The 27,341-nt window shown below is 41.0% G+C and overlaps 2 protein-coding genes, 1 long non-coding RNA gene and 1 other non-coding gene across 10 annotated transcripts; 2 read left to right on the plus strand and 2 right to left on the minus strand.

The window, feature by feature from the left end:
• The first annotated feature begins 1,223 nt into the window (after positions 1-1,223).
• Positions 1,224-1,603, plus strand: LOC135616182 (uncharacterized). The gene is made up of 2 exons (XR_010488290.1): positions 1,224-1,316; positions 1,446-1,603. It is a non-coding gene; the product is annotated as an uncharacterized LOC135616182 (long non-coding RNA).
• A 6,017-nt stretch (positions 1,604-7,620) lies between these two features.
• On the minus strand, positions 7,621-7,692 carry TRNAC-GCA (transfer RNA cysteine (anticodon GCA)). Its single transcript has one exon. It is a non-coding gene; the product is annotated as a tRNA-Cys (tRNA).
• Positions 7,693-9,056: 1,364 nt separating this feature from the next.
• LOC103973538 (FT-interacting protein 3) lies at positions 9,057-15,040 on the minus strand. Of its 7 annotated transcripts, XM_065117754.1 has the most exons (6): positions 14,895-15,040; positions 14,697-14,792; positions 14,306-14,581; positions 13,627-13,661; positions 12,986-13,060; positions 9,057-12,361 (listed from the first exon to the last, which is right to left on the minus strand). In XM_065117754.1, exon 6 carries the CDS (start codon positions 12,325-12,327, stop codon positions 9,313-9,315), a length of 3,015 nt encoding a protein of 1,004 aa, XP_064973826.1. In that variant the 5' UTR covers positions 12,328-12,361; positions 12,986-13,060; positions 13,627-13,661; positions 14,306-14,581; positions 14,697-14,792; positions 14,895-15,040; the 3' UTR covers positions 9,057-9,312. The 7 variants fall into 7 exon arrangements, with proteins under 7 accessions (XP_064973826.1, XP_064973824.1, XP_064973825.1 ...); XM_065117752.1 differs by lacking the exon at positions 14,306-14,581; XM_065117753.1 differs by lacking the exon at positions 14,306-14,581 and having other exon boundaries at positions 14,692-14,792.
• Positions 15,041-18,875: 3,835 nt separating this feature from the next.
• LOC103973539 (probable CoA ligase CCL9) lies at positions 18,876-20,971 on the plus strand. Its single transcript, XM_009388142.3, has 4 exons — positions 18,876-19,201; positions 19,304-20,360; positions 20,439-20,542; positions 20,629-20,971. Exons 1-4 carry the CDS (start codon positions 18,998-19,000, stop codon positions 20,836-20,838), a joined length of 1,575 nt encoding a protein of 524 aa, XP_009386417.1. The 5' UTR covers positions 18,876-18,997; the 3' UTR covers positions 20,839-20,971.
• Positions 20,972-27,341: the final 6,370 nt, after the last annotated feature.

A 27,341-nucleotide genomic window follows, 5' to 3' on the forward strand; every position in this document is an offset into this window, starting at 1 on the left:
CCCGCGCGTGATATGGTACTGTAAGTAACAACGCATAGAAGAGGACATCACCCGAGCATGCATCGGGATCCGGTCACCTAAATTCACTTTCGTTAAATTAACACGAGAAACACAAGCTCAAGTTTTAATTACAATATCATTAGAAATACCTTTGTAAAAAGAGCGATTTTTTTAAAAAAATACTTATATTTTAGATATTTTTAAGTAGGACCATTCTTTTGATTTTTCTTACATAGTATTCCTAATTAAAAAAATATTTAAATTATTCCTCAAAATTTTTCACATACTATAATATTTTGGCTTGTTATAATAAATTTGATTTATCACAATATTTTAATCATCATAATAAAATTATTAAAATAGATCAACTTAAAAAAAATGTAAATAAGTTAAATAGAATTAAAACATACTCGAAACTATTAGATATTTCTAATAACCTAAATAAAATTAAAAATTAATTTATTATGATATTTTGACCTTCACAATTAAATATCATAAAATATACTTGAAGATACCATAAATAATTAAGATAAATTTTTTACCTCAATCATACTAATTACAAAATTAAAAAATAATGTTATAATTGTCTACAAACAATAATAATCAAAGATATACAATATGATGTAATTTATAATATTTTTAGTAATATTTTCGGTATCTTAATAAAAATACCATTGAAAATTACTATAAACGAACCAACTAAAAACATAATTCTAATTTAAAACTGATAAAAAAAAAGGGGGATAAAAATTTGATGGAAAATTTTTTAAAGAGTATTTTAGATCTTTTATATTAAAGATATTATTTGAAAAAAAATAAAATGAAAAATATTGATTTAAAAATTACCCTAAAATAGGATTATTTTCTAGGAAAATCCGCTCGTAAAAATTTTTCATTCTAAAAAGGCAGAAAACTGACACCAATTTGTGTTCGTGAGCGTGGGACCCATGTTCCGCGCAGAGCACGTCACCCCTGACTGTTCTCCGGGGTGATTCGGTCGGACTGCTAAGGGTCGTCCTTTTGGATCAGAATTCTCTTCGAGGGTAAGGCTAAGGCTACGGGTAGCCACCGTGTAAGTCGACGACCATTGTGCCTAATACTCTCACCGATCGGACGATGGAACATTGCCTGATGGACTTCATCAGACAGATCTCTCTCCTCGAAATACCGCGTCGGATGGCTTTGAGTCGTTCTCTGTCTCGATATATCCCACGCCGAACAGACCTGGACACTCACTCAAAAATCTAGGGTTTCCATCGGCACCGCAGACGGCTGAGATTTCGGATCGAGGGTTCTATTTCATCGATTACGAAAAGGTTTTTCTTTCTCCGCGTTGCGTCTCAACTGATGAATTCTTCGATTTTGTTTTCGTCACTCGTTTTCGTTTTTTACTTTGATCTTTGCTCCTTCAATCATAAAATGAGTTTTTTCCCTCCATATTTCAGGCTTTGCAATGATGAAATCTTGAAAAAGGATGATGAGTGATTGGAGCGTCGTCTCCAGTGTGATATCTCTTAAAACTGCAAAGGATTTCTGAGCAAAGATTGTAGCTCTAATTATTAGAAGAAAAACGAAGAGCTTTACAGATCTGACGTTTTTTGTCGATCAGTTGTGTGTTTCATTCTCTAAAGCAAAATTTGATGCACGTATTTGCTAAAAGCAATTTCTTGGAGGGGTCTCATTTAGTATAAATCTGTAACAAGTTGCAAAATGCAGTTGTGCGTCCGTCTTCAAAAGAAAATGGTTTGGCATTTTGGGACAAAGAGAAAGGTTTTTTTATATAACCAAAAATAATGTGTTTTCAGTGAGGCCTCAATTCAAATTTCACGCTACTTCTTATTTCTTTAATCGTGTGTGTGTATGTATATATATATACACACATAAAAATATTTCTTTAAGCATTAAATAATATTTTTAAAATACTGTATAGTATTTTATGATAAATATTAATCTACAAAACACTATAAATAGTTGATGAAAAAAAATTTTCGATTTGGGTGAAAAAGATAATGGTTTTTTGAAAGACTATATTTAGAACATTAAAAATAAGAGATGACTGTTTGAGAATCATAAAAAAACAATATATCATTTAAGAAATTAAAAGATATATTTCCTCGGACAATCATCCAATTAATTATTTAGGTGTCTCAACTTTAATTCGTGATTCGAATCCGATATAAAGGGATGAATATATTGGAATACCAAACAAACCCGACCCGTTAACAGCACTGTTTTATGACAATTAGGTGCTTCGGGTGTTCCTCGGAGTCATCGGACTGAGTTCGCAAGCCCCGTGTGTTGTGGAAGCGAAGATATAGAGGGCGATAGCGATGGACCCGAGGACGGACAAACTAATACGGCGCACCGCCATGGCCGGCACCGTCACCGCCGCTTATTTCCTCATCACCGCCGACTACGGTCCTCAAGACCACGCTCTCCTCGCTGTGAGTCCGTTCTTTCCTTTCCCTCGTTCCCATTACGCCGCCCATGAGTCTCGCTCGCTCTCTTTGAGACCCAACGCCCGCTTCCTGTTTGTCAAATTGACGGAGGAGTCAATTCATAGGGACGACGAGTTAATTCTTTTTTTTGGGTCGGATGAGGCAGGTTTTTCCCAGCGCTAAAACCCTAGATCCTGATTTAATATCTTCAAGACGGATGATATGATGACATTTGGTCCTTTCTTTGTTACTCAGGCTGGTAAATTAGCTCGACTGATACTGCTGAAAGATGGATTACGAACAGTTTATCACGTAGCAATCAGAACTTTTCTAGTTCTTTAATTATTCTCCACGTAGGTAATTAGGATAAATTGAATTTTCTTGATATTTTTTACAATTAGCTTTTTTGCTTTGTAAAAGAGTTCTGATATACGAATGATTACGAGCAAATAGAAAAGCTAACTGAGAAAAGCCACTAAAAGCAGGAATCTGACAACAGCGCAAATTGAGGTGGAAGATCACGGCCTGGATGCCCACACCAGTCACTTGGCTCACCTGTTTCTCTGTGTCGTATAAATGAATCACATTATGGCAACTCAAGTGAACTTCTTATACCCTAATGGCAAAATAAATATGAAACAAAATAAATAATGGGCATATATGAAAATAAGGCTTTAGTGTGACAATCCAAGAACAAATTTTTGAGTTCACTATGAAAAATGAAAATTTCTTACGGAGACATTAAGAATTTTTGCTTTTGAGCATATATGCCCTCTTTTTCTAGTTGTGTTTGACATCCTAGTACGTCTCTATATTATCCAACCCAGAAAACAACGTGTGTATTTCTTTTTTTTTCCTATTTTGTATGCTGAATTGTGGTGAAAGTTTGAGGAGTAAAATAATTTATAACATGTAGCCGTTGGTGAGTTTTTATATTATAATTAAGGCTCTGAAATTATCTTAATAACTAGGCAATGTTTTGTTTGTTTTGAGTTGAATCATCAGTTCACATCAGACCTTATGACTCTCTTTAATAAAGGAAACTCGTACCTGACCTTGTGGTTTTTTCTTCTCCATACATATTAATCGGGCTTTCAAGCAATTATATTAGCAAGGCTTGTTAGCTCTAGTGTAGATATTTTTGGTGCTAGTTCAACAAAATTATTGGCCAAAATAAGTCTCTAGTCAGATATTTTTGCTACAAAATAATTTAGTTTTGTTACAAATTATTTAGAACACATTTATATTTGAAAGTCGTATCCAACATGACAGTGGTTCCTATGTCAATATGGTTATAGCAATACTAAGTTTTGGTTGCTGTGGTGGATTGAAAACTAGATGCAGGTTCTATGCTGTATTGCTGTGATTCCATATTTGGTGGCAGCTGCATGTCATGAGTCCTCTCATGTTTGATCCATTGGCACCAATTCATGTGATGAGTCCAATAATATGTTTTTTTTTTCTTTTTCTATGGAAAAAAAAAGCTAAGAACTAAATAATGTTCTTAAAAGAGAGTGGCGACACCAATACAGAGTGGCGAAAGGATGACGATCTATTGCGAGTCGGATACGACTTTCCTTTATTGGGCTTGCGACACATTCATCCATAGCACCAACTTCCTTGTGGCTCAACACAAGTCACTTGTGTCACTCGTCACTCCCTTGACACTGTCTACGGCATCTTCGACATAGGTCCGCAACGAGTCTGCCCCCTTTGCGCTTCTTGCAATCTCGATCATATTGCTTCCTTGTTCTTTAGCTCTTGTTTCTCCACCTCCGAGTCTACAATGATGCCTTAGCCAAAGAAGCTCATAGATCTTAGGCAGAAGACCATGAAGCGACGATGCGAGGTGGTTGAGGAGAGGGTGGAGGTCGTCCTATTAGGCTGAAGTTGGAGGATGGGGTTGTGGAGCGGATGATGGTGAATGATCACGACCCTACCACTATGGGTGGCCCTCGCAACCGTGTTGTGGTTTGCCATCAAGCTCCGAGAGTAGGATGCGACAACAGAAAGGGGCAATTGTGTGGTGCTCCAACGATTGGAAGTGTGCCTTGAAGTGTCTGCGAGGCTAATTGTCACTATTGTATCGTGGATTGCTTGGGTCACTAAACGCAAAGCCCAATTCGTCGACACAGTTGCTGAGCAACACTAACATAGATGTAAAGCATCGATATCTACATCATCCTCTTCCTCCTTTCCCTCTACCTCAACTCCTGTCGTCGCTCTCCATTCTCATCCACAATAGCCACATACGACCCCTAGTGGTATCTTTGTCTACCACCACTGAAAACATCACTAGGGTATTGAAATTATTTTTTTGTCTATCGTTTTCGTGCTTCCATCGATAAAACTGATGACGTTAGAGTAAATGGAGCTAGATATTTTATTTTCATAACTATAAGGATTCCAATGTAAAATTTTTAAGTCTACGGATTGATATGCTAAAGAGGTCAAACTACAGAAGATAATATGTAATTAATCTATTAGGAGATAATAATGTAGGTCAAAAGATACAAAGATAAGTAATATAGGCTAAATGGATATCAAACTATATAGATAAAACCTAAAAGATAATTGAATAGGAGCCAACAAAATGTGCCAAATTACATGGGTAAGCACCGAAAAAAAAAAAAAAGAGAGAAAAGAAAATATTAGAAGATAATAATGTTGGTTAAAAGATAAAGAGATAGGTAACATAGGTCCATAATCCAACATGTTTTTTTCCTTTTTTAAGAATAAAAAAATATATTATAAGAAATAATTGATATAGGCCATCCATCCATACATGTTCTATTTTCCTAGAAAAAAACCAAAGAGATGTTGAGAGAAATTCTAAACCCTAATTTATAGATTAGAACATAATAATGTAGGTTAAAAGATATATAGATAAGTATTATAGGTTAAATGGATAATATGCCAAATTATATATGTAAAATTTTTGAAAAGGAGACCCTTATATAATTTAATATAGAAATAATTTAATAGTGGCATAAGAACTTTAGTAGGGCCCACATCCAACATGTTTTTTTTTTCTTCCTTAAAAAAAATAAGTAGATGCCAAGAAAAATCCTAAACCCTAATATCTCGTTTAGAATAAAGTAATGAAAGTTAAAAGATATCTCTTATTGGTTAAATGGATGATATGTCAAATCATATAAGGTAAAATGTAAAAATTATGAGAACCTAATATAGTTTATAATAATATAGGTAAAAAGATTTAGAGATAAGTATTATAGGTTAAATGGATAACATGCCAAATTATCTATGTAAAATTAGAAAAAAAAACCCTAATATATTTTAATATAAACATAAGGGCAAATTCTTGTAAAAAAAGTTTAACTTTTAAAATTTCTCAAATAGTGCTTCAACTTTAAAAAATTTCTATATAGCATTTTCTTTTATTTTACCCATGTTGACCACCATTCTTTGCCCAGCCCATGGTAGTTCCTCCAACACATCGATCGACCCCCTTCTCTAGCGACAAAGGCATACTAGCCGTCGTTAGACTAGTGATGGAGGCGTATTTTCCGCAACTAACGACAGAGATTGCATGTGAAGGTGCTCCGATGAGGGGGGTTATGGGCGACGATGAGAGTGTGCTCCCTCATTCCTTATCGGTTGTTGATGGCAATGAGGAGGTGTGAGGACATTGCGCGACCCCTTTACATGCAATGACAAAGGCTACGAGTGAGGGCGAGTTACCCCCCTCCTTCCTTGCCTATGGTCGATAGTGAGACGGGGCTACAGATGACGATCACGAAGGTTGTGCCTCTAATTTCTAGATCCAATGGGGTCTAGCAAGAGCTACTATGCCTTTATTGCTGGCAAGTTCAACGAAGGCGAAGGCTTTACCATCGTCAAGGAAGGAGACCTTGCCCCTCGGCGAGGAAGGAGGGCGACGAGGGTCACTACGCCTTTGTGGAAGGAGACATTGCCCTCGATAAGGAAGGAGGGCTACAAAGGTTGTACTTTTATCATTGGGCGATCGAGTGAGGAACCCACTCAAAAGTAAGGATGGCCGACGAGCGGAAGCGATGGTGGATCAAACAAAAAAGGCAAGGATAAAATGATCTTTTTTAGTCGATTAGGAGTGTTTTATGAGAATTTTTAAAGGTTAGACATTTTAAATTAAAGGTTAAATATTTTTTTTATGAATTTATCTAAGAAATAATTTAATAGTGATATAAATACCTCAAAATGGGACTACAGATGACGATCACGAAGGTTGTGCCTTTATTACTAGATCCAATGGGGTCCAGCAAGGGCTACTATACCTTTATTGCTGGCAAGTTCAACGAAGGCGAAGGCTTTACCATCATCAAGGAAGGAGACCTTGCCCCTCGGCGAGGAAGGAGGGCGACGAGGGTCACTACGCCTTTGTGGAAGGAGACATTGCCCTCGATAAGGAAGGAGGGCTACAAAGGTTGTACTTTTATCATTGGGCGATCGAGTGAGGAACCCACTCAAAAGTAAGGATGGCCGACGGGCGGAAGCGATGGTGGATCAAACAAAAAAGGCAAGGATAAAATGATCTTTTTTAGTCGATTAGGAGTGTTTTATGAGAATTTTTAAAGGTTAGACATTTTAAATTAAAGGTTAAATATTTTTTTTATAAATTTATCTAAGAAATAATTTAATAGTGATATAAATATCTCAAAATGAGACTACAGATGACGATCACGAAGGTTGTGCATTTATTACTAGATCCAATGGGGTCCAGCAAGGGCTACTATGCCTTTATTGCTGGTAAGTTCAACGAACGCGAAGGCTTTACCATCGTCAAGGAAGGAGACTTACCCCTCGACGAGGAAGGAGGGCGACGGGGGTCACTGCGCCTTTGTGGAAGGAGATATTGCCCTCGACAAGGAAGGAGGGCTATAGAGGTTGCACTTTTATCAAGCGAGAGACCCGCTCAAAAATAGGAATGGCTGACAAGCGGAGTGATGGTAGATCAAATAAAACAGATAAAGATAAAATGATCTTTTTTTAGTCGATTAAGAGTGTTTTATGAGAATTTTTGAAACATTTTGAATTCTCAAGGTTAAATTTTTTTTATGAATTTATCCAAGAAATAATTTAATAGTGACTTAAATACATAGTTTATAATAGAAAAAACTATTTGATCTGTGTTAAACTATTTTTTTTGAAAAAAAACATAGTTTATAATAAAAAAAACTATGATAGGGCCCAGCCGGACTCGAACCGGCGACCATTTGATCTGCAGTCAAATGCTCTACCACTGAGCTATGGACCCTTTAACATTTAAATAATTATTGATTCTCTAAAGTAATATATAAAATATACAAGTCCCATAATTACTAATTCTTCCAGAAGAGTTTAATCTAATTCTTTATTTTGATCATATCGACATTATAAGTATATTGATCTCTTTTGTAAATATTATGAATACTTTCTTTTGTAAATATTATGTGTATTTGATCTCATTTATAAATCATTTTTCTTCCGTATAAATTACAATATAAATAATAATTCTGGCTCTTATCGTTCATATATTATAGTATAAATATTACATAACAATTCGTCAAGACTCGAGAAGGCATGCCATGCACTAATGCGTTGCTACTCATCGCAATCCTTTATGGGATTGGATCTGAATCCTTAACTATGCACTGCATCTATGACCGACCCCTCCACATGTGCAGCATAAATTTGAGGGCAGGCCAACCTCTGCCCTTGCCACCACACGACCTACCATCGCTGTCTCCGGTCCGTGTTGGATCGGACTTTGAACCTCGTGTCTGTCAGATCTTTGAAGCCATTCAAGAAGAAGATGGATTCCAATCCCTGTTACCCCATGTAAAAAGATAAATTGCATCTAGATTTCGTTTACGCCATGTGGATTATTGTGTCTCTCTTCCTTTCTTTTTCTTTTCACTCTTTCTTAACATTAATGATTTTTTTTTCCTTTTCTATTTGTTTTACAAGAGAGACAAAAGAGAAAGAAGGAATTACATTAATGATTATATTTTTTTTTTCCTTTTCTATTTGTTTTACGAGAGAGAAGGAAAACAAATCGTCGACCATATCGGACCATTCGAAAAGGGATTATTGTCCGTGTTTCGGTCCACGTCCCAACTGGTACGTCTTCGGTGTCATAAATAGGATTAGTTATACATTATCTACAGTTTCCTGTTAGGGATCATTTCACTCGACTGTCGCATCTTTAGCTTGAAAGAGACTAGACTACTTGTAATCAAGCATGGATATGCTCTCTAGAAGATGATCCAAGTGTTGCCACTGCTGCAAAATTCCTTATGACAAGTAAAAGCCGCAACAAGTCAAAGCCATTTTGTGAGCCCCTTGAATGTTTTTGGATCATTAAAGGTTTGATCCAGCTTTGTTTTCTGTGTGATAGATACACAAGTCTCGGTAGATTAGTTGCAACCCTCATCAACTCTTTATAGCTCAGAAACACAAAGATACACAGAAAACAGACCAACCGTGAACAATTGCATACTGAAAGCTGTCACACAAAGCTCAAGAACTCATCACATCAAGTGCCAGTGTGATAGAAAGATGTTCCCGTGGATTATTTGCACGCATGTTCAACAACTGTTTAAAGACTTCCAAACAGGAGGAGCACAAGGCAAGAGCACATAGAGAAAAACTAATTGGTGTGTTCATCAACTGTTTACCTGCAGCGGAAGCTCTCGAGTCTCAAGAACTCGCACATAAGCTGTGTTCTGTCATAGAGAACTTTCAACATTTTACTAGCAATGTTCATGGACGGTTTGGTTAAGACTTGGAACGAAAAAGGAGCACAACGTGAAAGAAAAATAATAAAGCAGCTATTAACTATCATACTACGACGATGGAAATACTACTACACCATAAACATTTAACTTCATACCATCTAAAGCATACTGTCAGTCCTTGCTGGCAACCTCCGGAAGAAGTTTACAGGCGCAGAAGGCATTCTGTGTCGGAATCTCGGATGCCGCATGACATAGAAGCCTGCCAGGGCAATTAACACCTGCAATGGGGTCACATACAGCACGAGTGCTGCCACCAAGCAGAATACCACAAATATAGCTGTCGCCCGTGGATCCCTCCAACTAAGCAATGCCTGGACCCTCTCCCCTTGAGTCGCTAAATCTCCAACCACAGTTTGTATCCTTCCGGCAACGCTCCTTAGCCGATCATACCTCATTCGAACAAGCTCTGCGCTCCTGCTGGTGGGAAATGTATCAAACTCCTCATCGAGCTCATCCGGTTGCACAGCCTCCGCATGAGAAATTTTTATGTTCATGTGTGGAGGATACCGTGGCCGATAGCGGTAATTCCAAATGCCTATCATGAACATGTACAGAAATATAGTAGGAAGTACCAGTTCTGGGAAGCATACGAGCATTAGGAACAGAATGTGAACCAACACAGTGGTGATGGGGTTCTTCCATGCGCAGACATCTTTAAACCACTTGCTCACTGCAAACAAGCCAGAGAAAACTGACATAAGCCTGAAGAAATTTGCTTTGCTTCGGCGCATACTCCACAAGTGGGAGTCCACATCAGACATGTATTCGACAACTTCCTTTCTGAGGGGTGGCTCCATTCTGCCAAGTCGTGCAGCTACTATTTGGACGGCTTGGTGCCGCAGCATGTCCTGTTGCATCATGGTTAATGGCCGAATGTAATGCATCTTAGGTAGCAAAGGCCTTGAGTATGTGTACAACATGTTAATCAATGATGTCGACGAGAACCGTATGGCAAGATGGAGTTCACCCATCTTCTTGATGCCTGAAGGGTGTAAAACTAGAAGCGGGTATGAGTGTGTGTACACACGGCCTGTTTCAAGAGTTGAAAGACGTATGCGAACCTTTCCGATCTTTGCATCCTTGTTACCGCTAGAACCCTTCTCTCCTAGTTGGCAATTGTCAAAGACACCAACTGTAAGAACTGTATCTGGATCATAAACTTCCCAAGTATACTGCTCATTGTATTTCGGGGACAGGCTGTTGATGATAGTACGAGTACGGACCCATTTCTGCCCATACTTGGCTACACAGTATGTATCTGACGTCCCCTTTCCTTCTTGTGTCTTCATGGGATGAAGCCCCTCTGCATTAAGTATGCCAAGCTCAAGCAAGCCAATTGATGGCTTCCATAGCTGCTTTGCTGTTGGTCGGAGGTCACTGCTGTAGTGGGTGGACTCATCAAGCACATGATATCCACCATCCAGGCAGACACGGAGGTGAATCCGGCTTGAAAATTTGTCCTTCTTTAGCTGGTCCACATCAACAGCAACAGGCTTCTCAAGACTGAACCACCGACCATAGATAATACGGTCATCAGCTCGCTTCTCTATAGACCCCAATGGAATAATAACACGGCCTATCACCTCATCTTTGTTTGGTCCTACACGGTCCTCTACAGAGAGAATGAGGTGATCCTCAAAGGGTTCTGCAGCCACAAGCATGAAGTCCTCATTCCAAAGAGGGTTGAATGTCCGTGCCTGAACTGCTCTTGTCCTCAAGATCTGATTGCCCAGTTGTACCTTGACATAAACATCGGGAAACCGGGTCTTGTCAGACATTACAATATCTTGTGCCTCAACAACGTTGACTCGAACATACCATAGCCTGGGTGCATGGTAGACTTTCGACCTTATGTGAGAGCCAACAGCAGAGGCACCAACAGGTGCCGCCGCATCCGAGTGCCATGCATCAGGAAATGACTCATCGGCTTGGGTTCCTATCCAAACCGCAAGCATCAGTTCACCCTTTGTTTTATCACCCTTCTTATCCTCAAGCCGGTACCACTCTGGAGCCAATGGACTATCTGGTGGGACACGTGATGGTACATCATTTAAATCAAAGCGAACCAAACCAACAAAATCATCCTTAACCAGATCCTTGTCTTTGACCACAACTTCAACAATTGATGCCTGCAGCTGATCTCTAGAAAATGCAAATACTTCATTCCATTCTGGGTTCTGCTTCTTCTCAAAATGCTTTGTGGTTCCCTTGTAGTTACCCACTCTCACTTCGACAAAAGGATCTAGGCTTCCTGTAACATCCATGGCTGGCAAATCTTTTGCCTTCACCACACGCACAAAAAGATATTGCATTTGTTCCACAAGATCATATGTACTAGCTGGCTTATCAGCACGAATAACTCGGCCTCCAACAATCTGACCACCACCAAGGAAAGGGCTAGTTTCTTTTAGTGCATAATCCACTGGTTGTTGGGAGGACGCCGATGAGTACATCCTGACAATTCTGGGGGGCTGAGGCTCAGGTTTCATAGGATCAGCTGCATACCTCACTGGCTCACTAATTGGAGCAGAAGAATGGTGCTGGTGGACTTCTTTTGGGACACTGTGAAAGTTATACCTTGCTTCTGATCTGTTTTCTGGAGGTGAGCTTGTATTTAATATTGAGACTTGGGCAGGTACTTGATGTGCTTGACTTGGAGGAATATCATTAGAGTGAGGACCAATTGCTGGAAGTGGACTAGAAGGTTTTATTGAGGGATCATCAGTAAGGAAAACCTTAAGGCCAAGTTCTCCCTTCACACGTGAAAATATGCCACGCTTTTCCAATGGATAGTGCATGACTACAGCATCTGCATAGGGAACAAACGAGGTTCCAGCAATTCGGACCTTGCCAAGGAATGGCCTGGAATGTGTAGCTCTGTTCACGTTGTACACAAAAGCTTCAAGTTCAAGTTCAGGAAGAGAAGCAGGATTTGCAATGTTGAAGTAGAAGCATTCATTCCAGACAGGATTAAGGTCTTTTTCCTTGATGGTGGTACGAAACTTCTGGCCATCAAACTGAAGCTCCACACACGGACAGGCAGAACCTTGCCCATCCTTGGGCATGAGGTCATGGGCACTTACAACTTCCACACCCAATTTATAACTGCTCATCTCTATTAAAACTTGCTGGAGTTTCGTCAAAATTCTACATAGTTGAAGGATTCAAGACAATATAAGTAGTCATGTCTGGAAGGTGAAGAAAAGAGCAAGATATTCTCATGCTGAGCAAAGAGCAGAAGAAGATATTCCAAATCTGGCCATTATAACTACAAGTACCTATGTTGATAATTATTAACCACGAATACCTTATCTCTGGGACATTCTTTGGCATTGAAAGACTAAGAAAATTCAACTTACGAAAACAGATCAGGGATCATTTTACCATAAACAAACTAGATAGTCTAGAAATATAGAAGCAACACTGATCAATACAAAAAAGGATTCACAATTACATGATTACAATTTTTTTAGTACCATATATTAGCAAACGTAAATGCCTGTGACAAGTTTATTGTAGAATAGAAATAGAAAATTGAAATGAATTTCTGTGTTATTATGTGAATAATATCATTCAGCCACTGCATTTTACAAAGCCTTTTTGCTGAATGTTGTTTGCTATTCTGCAAATTTATACAACCACTTACCAGTTTGAATTCTTGTTGAATGTGTTCTCTTATCAAGTGTGTTAATTAACCAGTACAATATGCGTTGGTCGTAGCACATAACAACATTTGCATGGGAAACTAGACATTGAGAATCAAAACTTTACCTTTTTGAAAGATTGGACACTGAGAAGCCGCAGATTATTTGGATCTCATGCAGTGTGAAAGAACCATTCCTTTTCCTACAAAAGATAACCGGAAGAAGGACAACCACATTAATTTAAGCAAAATTAACGAAAGAGAAAAAAAAGAAAAATATCATCATAATTTAAACTCATCAAATTAACAAGAGTTCCAACCAAGCATAAAAAGATTGTTGAAAGTAAGAACCCACTAAGGAGAACCAATAAATTATAATGTAATTAATCAGTAGTTGAATGTAGAACAAATACAACATAGCAAATTCAGACAGCACCAAATATAAATACATGTGGAACAATGCAACTCAACAAATTTTGAATACATTGTCCAATGCAATTCAGAAAAAAAGGTGTCATTGTCACAACATATCAAATTAAACAAGAGTTAACCAAACATAAAACGAGAGCCACAAGTGAGAAGCCAGCAAAGAAAACTGATATATGATAACATAATAGCCGGATGTGGTGCAAATATAGCATCCAATAAAAGTACGTAAAAGAAATTCTTGGAGTCTGTCAAATGATGCAACTTAACATACTTATAATATGATATTCAATGTAATTATTCACAAAAAAAAAACAAACAAACCTCAAGCACAATTGCTTACCAGAAGTTTAATGCCTAAAGTGAAGAATAGCCTACCTGAAAGTAAAAGACAAAAAAATTGTTAGATTGGCATAGTGAAACTCTTCACTCCATCTAATTAAACATTGATAAACAAGAAGCTAAGTAAATGAAATAAGTTACCAATGGTTTAATCCACAATGACAGAGGCACACGAAAAAGGAGTCAAAAGTCCGAGATCCAAAATATCATAAGCACTCATCAACAATGGTAAAGATGTATCTCCAAATAAGAAAATGGAATGATCAATTAAAATTCACTAAAATTTATTTTTCCACCATAGATTTTTCAGTTAAAAGTCTAGAGAAGGTTTTACGAGAAATAGCATAGACAGGATGCACAAAGAGAGGAACACAGTAAAGTTACACTGTTAGACTTGCAAGCCTACACAAATGATGTACTATACAGACAGGTGAGGTACACATATGATCCCCCCTGTATACGGGAAAACAATCATGCCTTCCTTTTTAACAAATAGATTTCCGGTAGCAACACATTGAATGTGACAGATGCATCTTTTCTTATGAGACGAATGTGATCAGGAAGGCACAAAGACAGGAAATTAACATGAAAACAACAAATCTTCCCTGTCTACAATTAACGAAGGACCAAAGCTTCCGTTTTCCTACAGTAATTGCCAGATCTATTTAGGAAAAGCTCACCAGTTATGAAGGTAACCAAGGGAAGTACAAACAGCCAGTGGTGTGGGAAGAAAGGACCAAGCTTGCTTATTGCAGCTACAATGAAAGGATGAAAGACCTTTCAAAAGAAAGCAATTGACAACGAAAAATAAGGTAGCACCCGAGCCATCAATGGATACCCAAATTTCACGGTCTCACATAAGCTATAACGAACATATCCCGCTCTAATCAACAAACTCCCCTTCAGATCTGTCCCTAAATTACCACGAGAACCCATTTTTCCCTCTGCCAGCCGCTCTGAACAAACCACAATCGACAAAGCCAAAATAAAATTTTCATTTTTTTCTCGAGAAACCACTTCAATGGCGTAATGGAAGAGAAAATAGTCGGATCGAAGACGCAAGCACCTCACCTTCCGAGCTGAACTTGTACAACTCGCCCTGCTTCCTCGAATCACACTTCCGGGGGTCGATTCGGTCGAGATCTGGAGCAGTTACAGCATCAAGCTCTACACAAAGAGGAGGAAGTAAGCGGAAGGGATTAGCAAGGAAGTGAGGACGGAGTGGGTGCGGGTGGGGAAGAGGAGGGAGGAGGAGGAAAAGTAGCTTACCCCTGCGGCCATATCCCTGGGGGAAGGCGAACACGGTCGTCTCTTTCTTTATGGCCTTTTCGATGTCGTCTTTCCCTCTTTTGTCTTCTGATCCTTTGGATCTCTTCTCCCAACTCCTTCGTGGAATGCTAATATAGCAGCAGCTGTTCTCAGTCTTCGTAGTCGCTTTTAACGGAAAAGTAAATCAAATTAAAAGTAATTAAATGGATAAAACGGTCTAATTTCAATTTGGAGTCGTTGGGCGTCGGTAGCGCACAAAGCCCAACACGTTATCAGATTCCCACACCACCCGTCCGTGATACCCTGTCGGTCCCACAGAGGACTTCAGTGATCTTCGAAGTCGGTAGAGTGTGGAGTAGGTCGGACAAGTGTTCCGACGCATGGGCGAGTAAACGCTGGCATGGAGCACCAGCAGCACGCAGACCGCGGAGTTAATGGTAGCGATGCTTAAGTACCCACCCATTTTGAGGAACCCGATCGCTTACCTTGAATTATTATTGAACATAAATGTGGGTCCCGCTTGTTGTATCGAATGAAAACTAGGATGGACAGTCGCGTGGAAATTCAATACCAACGATCGTGTCTGCCTATATATTTCACCCCGAAGTTGGATGAAATAACAAAATTGGCATCTACGATCATTCTTCGCCACCAAATCAGCACCGATGTTATTTTTAGGATATTTATTTTTTATGGTAATTATATGAAGAAAATTATTTAGCGTTATTGAATGTTATTATTAGATTTATGACAACTGAAGTATTTCGGTATTTATTCACTGTCGAACGCGAAAAATAGACGCGATTATTCGAGGAGGACTCCCCGTTTTTCTTTCTCATTCCGCAAGCAAAGGGGGGTTAAGGAAAAGGAAATGGCACGGAAGACGTCCCCTTTCCTGACGCACGACTAACAGCTTCGAAGGGCCGATTCGGCCCCCGTGGCGTGTGCACGCAAAAGATCGAACAGGTTGCGCGCATTCTTTTGCTCGGTCGGTGCGGCATGGGAAACACTGCCGCTCACATGGTGCTGCGGGTGGGACGTGGTGGGAGAACTCCTTGCCCTAAAAACAATAGCCTCGATCGAGATGATCGATTATGAAAGGAGATACCTAGTAAGGTCAGCAGAATCCGATCGCTCGCGGCATCAATCGCACACGTGATCACGACCGCCGCCTTGGTCGTCGTGCGAGGGAGATGGAGGGGCGAGAGGTGGTTTGCGCACGCTGAAACGACGGGCTCGACCGTGTGGGTTATCCGCTTTCTCTCATGTGTGGTCAAGCGCGGTGGGCGGGGGCAGACATCGGGCTCGAGCAGTGTCGGTCACGAGGACGGACCCATCACGAGGACCACGTGGCGGTAAATGACGATGGGCCGCCCGAGTGGTCGGTGGACCGGAAGCTGGTCAGATCCTACGACTGTGACCCGACGAAGTTTCTCGGTTGATGCGGCGTGTCGGCCATGGCGACTCGCCAGGAAATTTAGCTATGGCAACAGAAAGATGGGCCTATGATGGATCCATAACAGGCCCAGCCCAACGATCTTACGAATGGATGTACCAAAAAAATTGTTAGTCTATTCAATAATAATATTTGATATAAAAAGTTTTCACATCTGATTATTTTTATTTTAAAAATAATAAAAATATTAATTATTTTTTAATAATAATAATAATAATAATAATAATAATAATAATAATAATAATAATAATAATCGAGGATAAGGGATTAGGTGCTTGTGGTCCGTTTAGCACTCGATTTCAATTAGTTCCGTGTCCGTAGCTGCGATATAAATCAGGGGCAAAACCGTCAACTTAATCTCTTCGTCAAAGACGCTGTTCGCTGTCCGCCTTCCTGCAGCAACGATAAGGGGGTGGAGGGGGGATTCGAAGACGCAAGCGATTAGGTCATCAGCCGTCCTCGGAGACGAACGAAGCCTGAGGAGTCTGTGTCCTCCTCCACAACTGGGTGGAGGTGGAATGGTGAGGATGTCGTCTGTCCCAGTATTCATTGATGTGATGTAAAATGGTGAGGATGTCGTTCGATAGGCACACTGGGTGGAGGTGGAATGCTGGAGACGGGGGCCCACGAGAGCCTGAGGCATCCCCTACCACAGCACTAGCAGAAATATCCATGGCTTAATAGTGGCCATCGTGAGTTGAACAGATTCTGAGTGACTTTGGCACGTCTACTGATAATAAATCGTTGGTGTGCATTCTAATGTTGGCCAAGACAGATTAAATACGCATGCCACTAGGCGTGCACTCGGAAGAGGCCAGAATCTTCCGCGATGCGATGCGATGCGATGCGATGCGATGCGATGGATGAGTGTAGATTCTTATCGTGTGTTCCTTTCTCTGCATCAGGCAGGTGACGTGATTCCACATACATACAATTGTGAGGTCCAGATTCACATACCTATCCAGCCAGCTTCACACGCTTCTTTCGGGCTTCCTTTCCCATTACGGATTTGCAGGTTTGAGATGTAAACCTGGCGGATTTCCGGCTTCTCTCTCTACCTTGTATAATGATACAATCGAAAGAAATCCTAAAATTTAAATCTAGTTTCACTTGACTCAATTTTTAAAGTATTATGAATGGGTATTAATACCAAATATGACATGCATCAATGACGATTTGACAGTAAAAATAATATAACACATTGAAATTGATTAAGATTAAGATTGACTTTTAAATTTTGATGGATAACAAAATCATTAACATGAGGTTAAATATTTTGAGCTAATAACAAAATTAATAGGATAATTAAATAGTGACAGTAATTATAGAATATATATATATATATATATATATATATATATATATACCATTTAATAAAACAAAGATTTCCCGTCTTAGAAATAAAAGAAGGCATGCCATGCGAAGAACATGAAAGTTGCCTCCTCTTCTACCAACAGATGTGCATGCTTTAGACTTTGAACAAAGGTTTTTAATATCAGCCGACACACTAAGTGAAGTGTCAAATACATACACGGAACTTTGGAAAATACTAAAATCAAAACCGTCCATCATAATCATATTAACGGATCTGAACCGTCCATCTTCAATGAGAAAGCAAATATTAATATTCTTTTATCGCTAACCTGCTGGTTGGTTGCCTCTTCATGGATCGATGAGCCGTTTTCCAATGCTTATCCCCAACCCATTGGGATATGCTCTTTATCCATGCGCTTGCCTGCTAATTAGTATCTGTCGTCGACACGTTTGTCCCAACTTGAAGCCAGAAACTTCGGGTTGCAAGCCATCCATGATGTCCATGAATTCATGGAGTTCTCATGCATATCAGTCACTATAGCGATACTGTTCGGCTTGTCTCATGACGACTCGAGCTTTGACCTGAATCAAGCCATTGTCGCCAACCAATCTTGCACCTTTGACCGGAATCAAGTGTTGCAGTGAGTCAAATCCACGGACCGACTTTAGGGCGACCAATTAGAATTGTTATTATTATTATTATTATATTCATCTTTATTTACTTACAGTAACCAATGATTCCTCGATGAAGTAATTATCACAGGCTTTTATAAAAGAGACGCTGGCACACACAAACTCCGTCAGGCAGGTGCGTCAGGTGGAGGTGGTATCTGAATCGGAGATAAAGCCGGAGACGTCACGTGAAGTCCCTCCGTTACCCTTTCTCCTACCTCACGTCATCGATCTGCTCCACCGTCATGTCCCACCCACCGCTCCTTAGGCAGTTTCCTGGGAAACAGATAAAATAAAGATATGAACGGCTCGGATCTTAATCACGAAAAATATCCCCTCGATCTCTACCTCCACGTATACCCGTGGCAGCCGTCATCGCCGAGGTCACGCCCACAAGTGGCCATGCGGAACGCGGATCGTCCAACGCGCGACACGTTTCAAAATGAGAGAGGAGGTGGTGGGTTTGTGGGCGGGGGAGGTTGTCGCTCCGTTCCTGACGTGTTCCGCATTCGCGGCTATATATATGACTGCTCCGCCCCGTTCCCTCCACACTCTTCTCAGTCAGCTCGTTAGCCGTTTCGTCTGTTCTGTGGTTGGCTGTGTTGCAGCGGTTCTTTGTTTGTTTTCGACTCTCCTTTGGGTGGTAACTTGAGCGGTGACGATGGAAGGGCTCACCACTCTGACCGGGCTGCTGCGGAAGGCCGCCGGAGACTTCCCCTCCCGGCGCGCCATCACCGTCCCCGGGCGCCACGAGCTCACTCACGCCCGCCTCCACCAACTTGTGGACGCCGCCGCAGCTCGCCTTGCTGCAGCCGGCGTACGCCCTGGCGACGTCGTCGCCCTCGCCTTCCCCAACACCGTTGAGGTTTGTTGCTTGTCCTTTTTTATTTTTACCCTTGGTTTGATTGATCTTCGCCTTGGGTTTTTCGCGATCATGCTGCTGATGTGTTGCTTCGGTTTCGTGCAGCTTGTGATTGTGTTCTTGGCTGTGCTCCGCACCCGTGCCGTGGCCGCCCCGCTCAACCCGGCCTACACCCGCGATGAGTTCGTGTTCTACCTCTCCGACTCTGAGTCGATTCTGCTGCTGACGAATGCCGAGGGCAACGCGGCTGCGGAGGCTGCCGCGGCCCAGCTCGGGATCCCCCGTGCCGCCGCCTCCCTCCGTGACCCCTCCGGCTTGCTCGAGCTCACCCTCCCGGGAGACAGGCCCGCGGCAGAGGGCGTCGCCCCAGTCGCCGGTCGCGTCAACGACCCCTCGGACGTCGCTCTGTTCCTGCACACCTCCGGCACGACGAGCCGGCCCAAGGGCGTGCCCCTCACCCAGCTCAACCTGGCCGCGTCCGTCACCAACATCCGGTCCGTGTACCGGCTCAGTGAGTCCGACTCGACCGTGATCGTTCTCCCCCTGTTTCATGTTCACGGCCTTGTCGCCGCACTCCTCTCATCCCTTGTCGCCGGCGCCTCGGTGACCCTTCCGGCCGCTGGCCGCTTCTCGGCCTCCACCTTCTGGGCCGACATGCTCGCCTCCGGCGCCACGTGGTACACCGCGGTGCCCACCATCCACCAAATCCTGCTCGACCGCCACGCAGCCCGGCCCGAGCCCGCCTACCCTAAGCTCCGCTTCATACGGAGCTGCAGCGCGTCGCTGGCACCGGCGATCCTGGAGCACCTGGAGGCCGCCTTCGGCGCGCCGGTGCTGGAGGCATACGCGATGACGGAGGCCGCGCACCAAATGGCGTCGAACCCGTTGCGAGAGGACGGCCCGCGGAAGCCAGGCGCTGTGGGGCGGCCAACGGGGCTGGAGATGGCGATCCTCGACGAAGAGGGCGCCCGCCGCCCGCCGGGCGTGCCAGGGGAGGTGTGCATCCGCGGACCCAACGTGACCCGGGGCTACAAGAACAATCCGGAGGCGAACAAGGCGGCCTTTGCCTTCGGATGGTTCCACACCGGCGACGTCGGCTTCCTGGACAGCGATGGCTATCTCCACCTCGTCGGTCGCATCAAGGAGCTCATCAACCGCGGAGGTACCCCACCCCAACACGCATTTCCCACGATCTAGTGTAATCTCAGCCATCTGATCTCTCGTCCACTGCTGGTCACAGGCGAGAAGATCTCTCCGATAGAGGTGGACGCGGTGCTGCTGGAGCATTCCGACATCGCGCAGGCGGTGGCGTTCGGCGTGCCGGACGACAAGTACGGGGAAGAGGTAAGCCGCTCGTCGCTTGGTTAAATCTGATCCATCGGTTCTCTAATAGACGGCAGCTATTGACCGGTATGCGTGATGGATTGCAGATAAACTGCGCGGTGATACCGAAGGAGGACGCGGAGATCGACGAGGCGGATGTGCTGAGGCACTGCCGGAAGAACCTGGCGGCGTTCAAGGTGCCGAAGAGGGTGTTCATAACGGACTCGCTGCCAAAGACGGCGACGGGGAAGATCCAACGCCGGACGGTGGCCGAGTTCTTCGTGCCGCCCGCCAAGGCACCCAGGGCCGGAGCTTAATATTCGACTGCTTCCGGTCTGCTAATAGGCTACGACAAAATCATATTAGGGGAAAAAAAAAAGCCCAAAAAATATCGTATTTCCAATGTAATAGAATCCCTTTTAATATCATTATATGTTGTTTTCATGTAAACCATTGTTATTCGTCTGTTGCGGACCGGTGAGATTTTGGCGCAAAGGTGTATCACGACTGCTTACCTACCGTGCTTGGGAGTGGTCGCGGGGTTTTGTCTTGGTTCGGCACACGGGGTGGTGGGAACTGACGCTCGAACGCACGTCTCGGACTCTCTCTCGAGGCCAGGAAGAGGGGGGAGGGAATGGTTGCAGTAAGTCACGCGATGCGCAACCGCGCTGTTTGAAGTGACATGGGTCAGTCACATGGGTCAACGGGTCAAAGGAACGAGTGACGTCTGTGCTTTATTTGGGTACATTTTTCCTCTTAAAAATATTTTTAAGTAAGATTTGATTCAGAAGCCAATAAAATTAGTTTAATTGATCTGTCATTTCATTTTGCTACGCGCGTGATTAATATTTTTATTAAATAAAAAATGAGAAAAAAAAAAGATGGCTGACTTACCTTTTTCTTGCAGTTAAAATATTAATTTTATTTTTCTAAAAAAAATGAGAAGAGTATTTGGTAGAAAATAACAATAAAAAAAATTAAAAAAATAAAGTTTTGTCCTCACTTTTATCAGTAAGTTTTTCCTTTTCTTTACATAGATAGGATCGAGTAGCAAAACAGTAGGTTCCATCGCCTGCAACGTGAGATCCCAACCAAAAATAAGGTGTCTTGGCAACAGCTGCTTAAGTGGACTGCATTGTTTCTGAGATGAGATATCATCATCCCCAAAGATTCAGTCCACGAGTTGCGCTCCACACAATGCATGCATCTCCGCTCCTTTTCTTGTCGGTCACGGAAGAGATGTGAGGCCACTGCTTCTCCATTTAGCTGTTGAATATTATTAGTCAGATTCGTTCTGATGATTGTTTCTTTCTTCTTCTTCTTCTTCTTCTTCTTCTCATCTTATTATCTAAGAAGGAGAAGAAGTAACATTACATATGGACGATCTAATGATACGTCGTTCTATGACTATGATGTCTACTCAGTCAAAGCGAGGATGTTCATCTATCTTTGTGAAAAACTTGTGACAACGACTTGAGATGTCATGTTATTGATTGTAACGCTGGACGATTCAACATACGTCTGTCTTCACAGCCAAATAACGTTCTTGTTTCGTATTATCATCTCTTTTCTTTTATTAACCCCCTCTGCCTCTACGCATAGAAAAGCTCACTATGAAAAGAAGCTTCCAAGTTTGACATATTTGAGAATATTATACATCTATTTTGCATGATCACTTATCAATTTTCTTTTTATTTTTTTAACACTAGACTTAGCGATAATCTTAAACGTTGGACTCCGATTAGATCTGAATAACTAAAAGATTGGACAACTGAAATATAAAGTAACATTATCAAGTTTATATGAGAAGCAATTTAACCATTTATAATATTTCTGTCTTTTGATAAAAAGTCTATTTGATTAAAAAAAATATTCACCTCTAATCAGACTTAACACATGATGTCCAAGTCCAAAAAAAAAGTCATTATGTCAATTGAATTGAAACTCACAAAGAAAATATTCTTCGATTTTTTTTTTTTGTGTGTGGTTAATAAAGTTTGACCCTTCTCTTCCTCTATTACTTAGTTTACTTTAAAAGTGTAACTTAAACGTCAAAGAGATCATATCGGGAATCACGCTCGACATTGATTTTATTACAAGATCAAAGGCTTCTAGCGTAAGATGGATATGATGCAAATCACTCGAGTTCACCAACTTCGTCTCCTAACACAATCCAATATATATCTATTTGATTTTTTATTAAAAATTATTAATGATTAGGTGTCATGAATATAAAACTCGCCCATATTATAGAGCGAAGAACCGAAAACAAATCAGAGGATCAGTTTCTTCACTAAAAATAAATAGATTTAAAAATTCGACCCTGCGTGGGAAGTTAATTAATGTTTTATTTTCCTGACAATTAATATATTTGAACTTACTGTATAAGTAACCACAAGACACTTTATTTCCTTCGGTCCATGGCAGCATATGACATGTCATGAGCACATGACATGGCATGAGTTAAGCAGCAGTAGTGACAGCAGCCTATCAGAGTGTGTTTGAGTTCTTCAAGCAATCAATAAGAGTGAGTTAAGTTTCCTTTCATTGAAAAGGACTTGTAAGACAGCTTTCAGACTCGCACACAAATCTAATTTACAATTTGAGGCATTAGGGTGGTGAAGTCGTTCCCTATCAATTTACAGTGACAGAGTTAGCTAAAGTCCATCAGTGTCCTTCCATGTGTACACGTAAGTTAGAATCCAGCTTACGGGACTACTTTTCTATAACATCATACCTCAAGCAAACAAGCAACCGTTAGCATTCCCACTCAAATGGCCCACCCTTTTCAAGACGTTGTTTTTGCAGGATGATGGTGTCGGCAACTATTCTCATGATGTAGCTTAAACTTTTTTCTACACAATCTTTTTTTATATTTTAAGATAATTATATTGGCCTTTGTGCATAAAATCCATGTTTTATTTTGTTTACTGTTCTTCTCAAAATTCTTATTTGCTTATAGTTTAAATAAAAAATAAAACTAATGTAGAGGTAGATATGAGATCGACACCTCATCATCTCGTAACCAAAATCTCAGTAGAATATTAGGTGGACCGGATGTTACCATGGATTCAACATATCATGATCATAATTAAGTCCAAAAGAGATGCACCTCGTCATCTTCGAGACCCGAGCATTTCTGGCCCAACATGACAAATCGTACCCTCAACAAGTAACATACTATCACTTGCATAACAACTAGTACCCACCATAATTATCCTTGTCAAAATAGATGTAACATACGCTATATTTTGTCAAGGATAATTCAAACTATGATCTCTTTCCTCTCCCAACAGGGACCACATCCTTCGTTTACTCCATCATTCCCGGCTCCTATCCCTCCACCTACTCTAGTACTAACACTTGTGGTAGAGTTTTGACCTCCCTCAATTGACATACCACAAGAGACACATTCTCCCTTGAATCCCCCTCACAAATCATATCTAAACCCACCATAAGAGCTCGAGGCCTAGCTCCTCAATAGCCAATAGCCCCTCCAATGCTTGACGAGATGCCTCAGCTAGCCATGACCCTTGTCGTCCTAGGACATCCCTCGCTAACCGATCACCCAATGAACATTGCGATCTCGTATTGCCAAGGTTAATGGATCTCACCATCCCCACTCAGGGCTTACCGATTCTACGAACTACACTCTCCAAACATAGATCCAACAAATGGATCGGCTCTTGAAAGACATGCATCGATAATTCCACTTAACAAAGGAGGGAGATTCAACTACCTTCTCCTGACTAAGTCTCCTTTATCTAGAAGATCTAAGAGGAGTCGATACTGATGAGTTTTTGACTATCGACCTTCGAGGCATTTGATGGAAGCATAAAACATCTTGATATGATACACCTTCTCTACAATATTATGTGGCATGACACGAGAGTAGTATTCCCATCTTAAACCATTCTTAATGAGCTCCTTTGCTAGCTGACTAAGGAGTTTATGCAACACTTTGTCGGGAACATACACCCCAAATATTCAGCCACTACCCTTTTGATGATCCAATAGGCTGAAGAGATGTTTGCTAATTTTATCACTATATTCACAAATGATGCCTGAGGGACCATTGAAACACCCCCCTCAGTCCCATGTAAGCATTTATATTCAGGCTAAGGCCTTCTTAGCTCTTTTGGTCTCTAATAGAGAGACACGTGAAAACCATGTCGCAATATGCTTTAATGCTCTAACTAGTACATTATGACTAAGGCAATGGTCTTAGGAAAGCATAAGGAATCACACAAGTGTCCAAAATTTAGAGCGACCGATCCCGTCCCCAACCCTAAGGTCACCTTGGTAAAGAAGACCCAATCGAGTAGGCCATCTCGATTGTGCCCAGACTTAATCCCTCCCTTGCCCCTCCCTCCTTGATATGAGTTGGATTAAGGTCTTCCTCTAGATCAAGAGATGGTTACTACGGGACATCGAGTGTCCCTATTTAGTAGTTGTGACAAGTCTAAATACTATAAGTTCCACTAGGACCATGACTATGATCCTGAGGATTGTCTTGATGTGAAAGAATAAATTAAAGAACTCATCCGTTGAGGGCACCTTAGGCGCTTTGTACGTAGATGCATGCTAGTCATAGGTGCTATATAAGCCAATCTCGTGAGTGATGACATGTGTGAGATGATACGCGTTCTTTTTGCTCATTATATTATTTGATATTTTATCACTTTATATTGCTTGCTGCATATATATATATATATATATATATATATATATATATATATATATATATATATATATATATATATATATATATATAGTGATATCATTAGATTTGTGCAATGAGAATCAGATCATGATGAGATCACAATAATGAGACCAATTCACCTTTAAACACAGACCCTAAATAATCATGGTCATAGGTTACTTGAGAGGGACATCGAGATAATTGGACAGATTGGTGTGCTGTATAGCTGTCCATATGATGGAGGCAGCTAGTCTTATAGTTGCTCGTGTGGGGACACTAGGGCTACTATGCAAGTGCTCATTGGAGAATGAGTTCACTAATTGATCCGCTCATGGAATGCTGGATGGTTAATGATACCTCATTGTTAGATAGTGATTCCATTGTCCCATTGGTGTACTTGGTCCTTAGACTTGAGATACCAAGGATGTCCTGTATAAATACAATGTTAGAATCAAGTCGACACTAAGAGGGGGGGGAGGGGTGGTGAATTAGTACTTTCGATAAAAATGATGTTGATTCAAAGATTTGTTTGATAAAGCTTATATCCGAAAAAACATTTAAACTTGAAAATGTTCATAAGTATTGAGGGCAATGAGCAAGTAAATTAGTGAGTGGTGAGAAAGAAAAGAATGAAAGAAATGGCACAGAAAGAAAGCACACCAGATTTATAGTGGTTCGGTCGTCTTGACCTACATCTACTCCCGATTCTTCTTCACTCAAGGCCACCGGCTTCCACTACCGATCTTCTTTCCAACGGGCGAAGATCAACTACTCTTTTACACCCGTTTTTCTCTTTTTCACATGTTTAGGAGATAACTTTTACAACCAGTCACACATCTTTTAAACTTTACCCAACACTTAGAGCTTGAGAGGAGTTCTCACAATATTACAATAGAGTTTTTTTTTTTGCTCTCAATTCTTGTGTTAACCAAGTAAGGATGAGTGGGGTTTTTATAGGCCCTAAATAGATTCAAATTTAGAGCCAAAAAATTGAATCTCCGAGATTTTGGGGTACTAGCGGTACCATCGCTAGTACTAGGCGGTATCACCGCCAGTACTCTCTGACATTTGGCAGTATCACTGCCCAGTCTGGCGGTACCACTGCTTGGACTAACGGTGCCATCGCTTGACTCAACTTTTGGGTCACTAAATGGGTCTTCGACTTGGCCCAAAACAACCCCAATTCGAGTCAAGTTGGCCCCTTAATTGAGTTGACCTAATAATCAAAAATAAATCTTAAGAGATTAAATAGTAAGAAAAATCTTAAGTCATAAATTTCGAAAATGATATTCTTTTTAGTAAAAGGTGAATAGAATCATAAGAGATCCAATAAGAGATCTTGATTCACATAAAATAAATCTCAAATCATTAATATCGAGAATCAAGATTCGTTTGGGTAAACCTTCTCTCATAAGATAAAATTGTTAGGATCAAGAGTGGCACTAAGAGGGGGGTGAATTAATGCAGCAGAAAACTTTCCCGATTTCAGAAAAATATTCATTTCGATTAAAACTGATTCTGATGAAAATGGTTTCGATTCAATCCGTTTAGGAGAGAATATGGACTTGAGAGCTTTCATAAAAGTGCAAGAGATGATTAAGGAGATTTATAGTAATGTAAATTACACAAATGAAAAGCAAACCAGAGTTTAGAGTGGTTCGGTCAATATGACCTACATCCACTTTCAGATTCCTTCTTTGACTATTAGGATCAAGAGTGGCACTAAGAGGGGGGTTGAATTAGTGCAGCGGAAAACTTTCACAACTTCAAAAAAATATTCGTTTCTATTAAAACCGATTCTGACGAAAATGGCTTTGATTCAATTAGTTTTGGAGAGAAGTTGAACTTGAAAGCTTTCGTAAAAGTGCAAGAGAAGATTAAGGAGGTTTGCGGTAAAGTAAATTGCACAAATGAAAAGCAAACCATAATTTAGAGTGGTTTGGTTAATGTGACCTACATCCACTTTCGGATTCCTCCTCCAACGAGGTCACCGGCGTTCACTAAAGGCCTTCCTTCAATAGGTGAAGATCGAACACCTCTTTATAGCGTTTTCTCCTTTTTCCAGGTTTAGGAGATAACCCTTACAAGTCTCACTCCTCTTTCTTGAATGGTTACAAC

Source organism: Musa acuminata, chromosome BXJ2-7 (assembly GCF_036884655.1).
Source record: "Musa acuminata AAA Group cultivar baxijiao chromosome BXJ2-7, Cavendish_Baxijiao_AAA, whole genome shotgun sequence".
NCBI classification, from domain to species: domain Eukaryota; kingdom Viridiplantae; phylum Streptophyta; class Magnoliopsida; order Zingiberales; family Musaceae; genus Musa; species Musa acuminata.

Excerpts from the sequence above, each read along its gene's own strand:
- LOC103973538 (XM_065117756.1), bottom strand. The coding sequence starts at position 12,327 with ATGAGCAGTTATAAATTGGGTGTGGAAGTTGTAAGTGCCCATGACCTC.
- LOC103973539 (XM_009388142.3), top strand. The coding sequence starts at position 18,998 with ATGGAAGGGCTCACCACTCTGACCGGGCTGCTGCGGAAGGCCGCCGGA. Across the intron at positions 19,202-19,303 it reads CCTTCCCCAACACCGTTGAG|CTTGTGATTGTGTTCTTGGC; the intron begins GTTTGTTGCTTG and ends GGTTTCGTGCAG. Across the intron at positions 20,543-20,628 it reads ACGACAAGTACGGGGAAGAG|ATAAACTGCGCGGTGATACC; the intron begins GTAAGCCGCTCG and ends GATGGATTGCAG.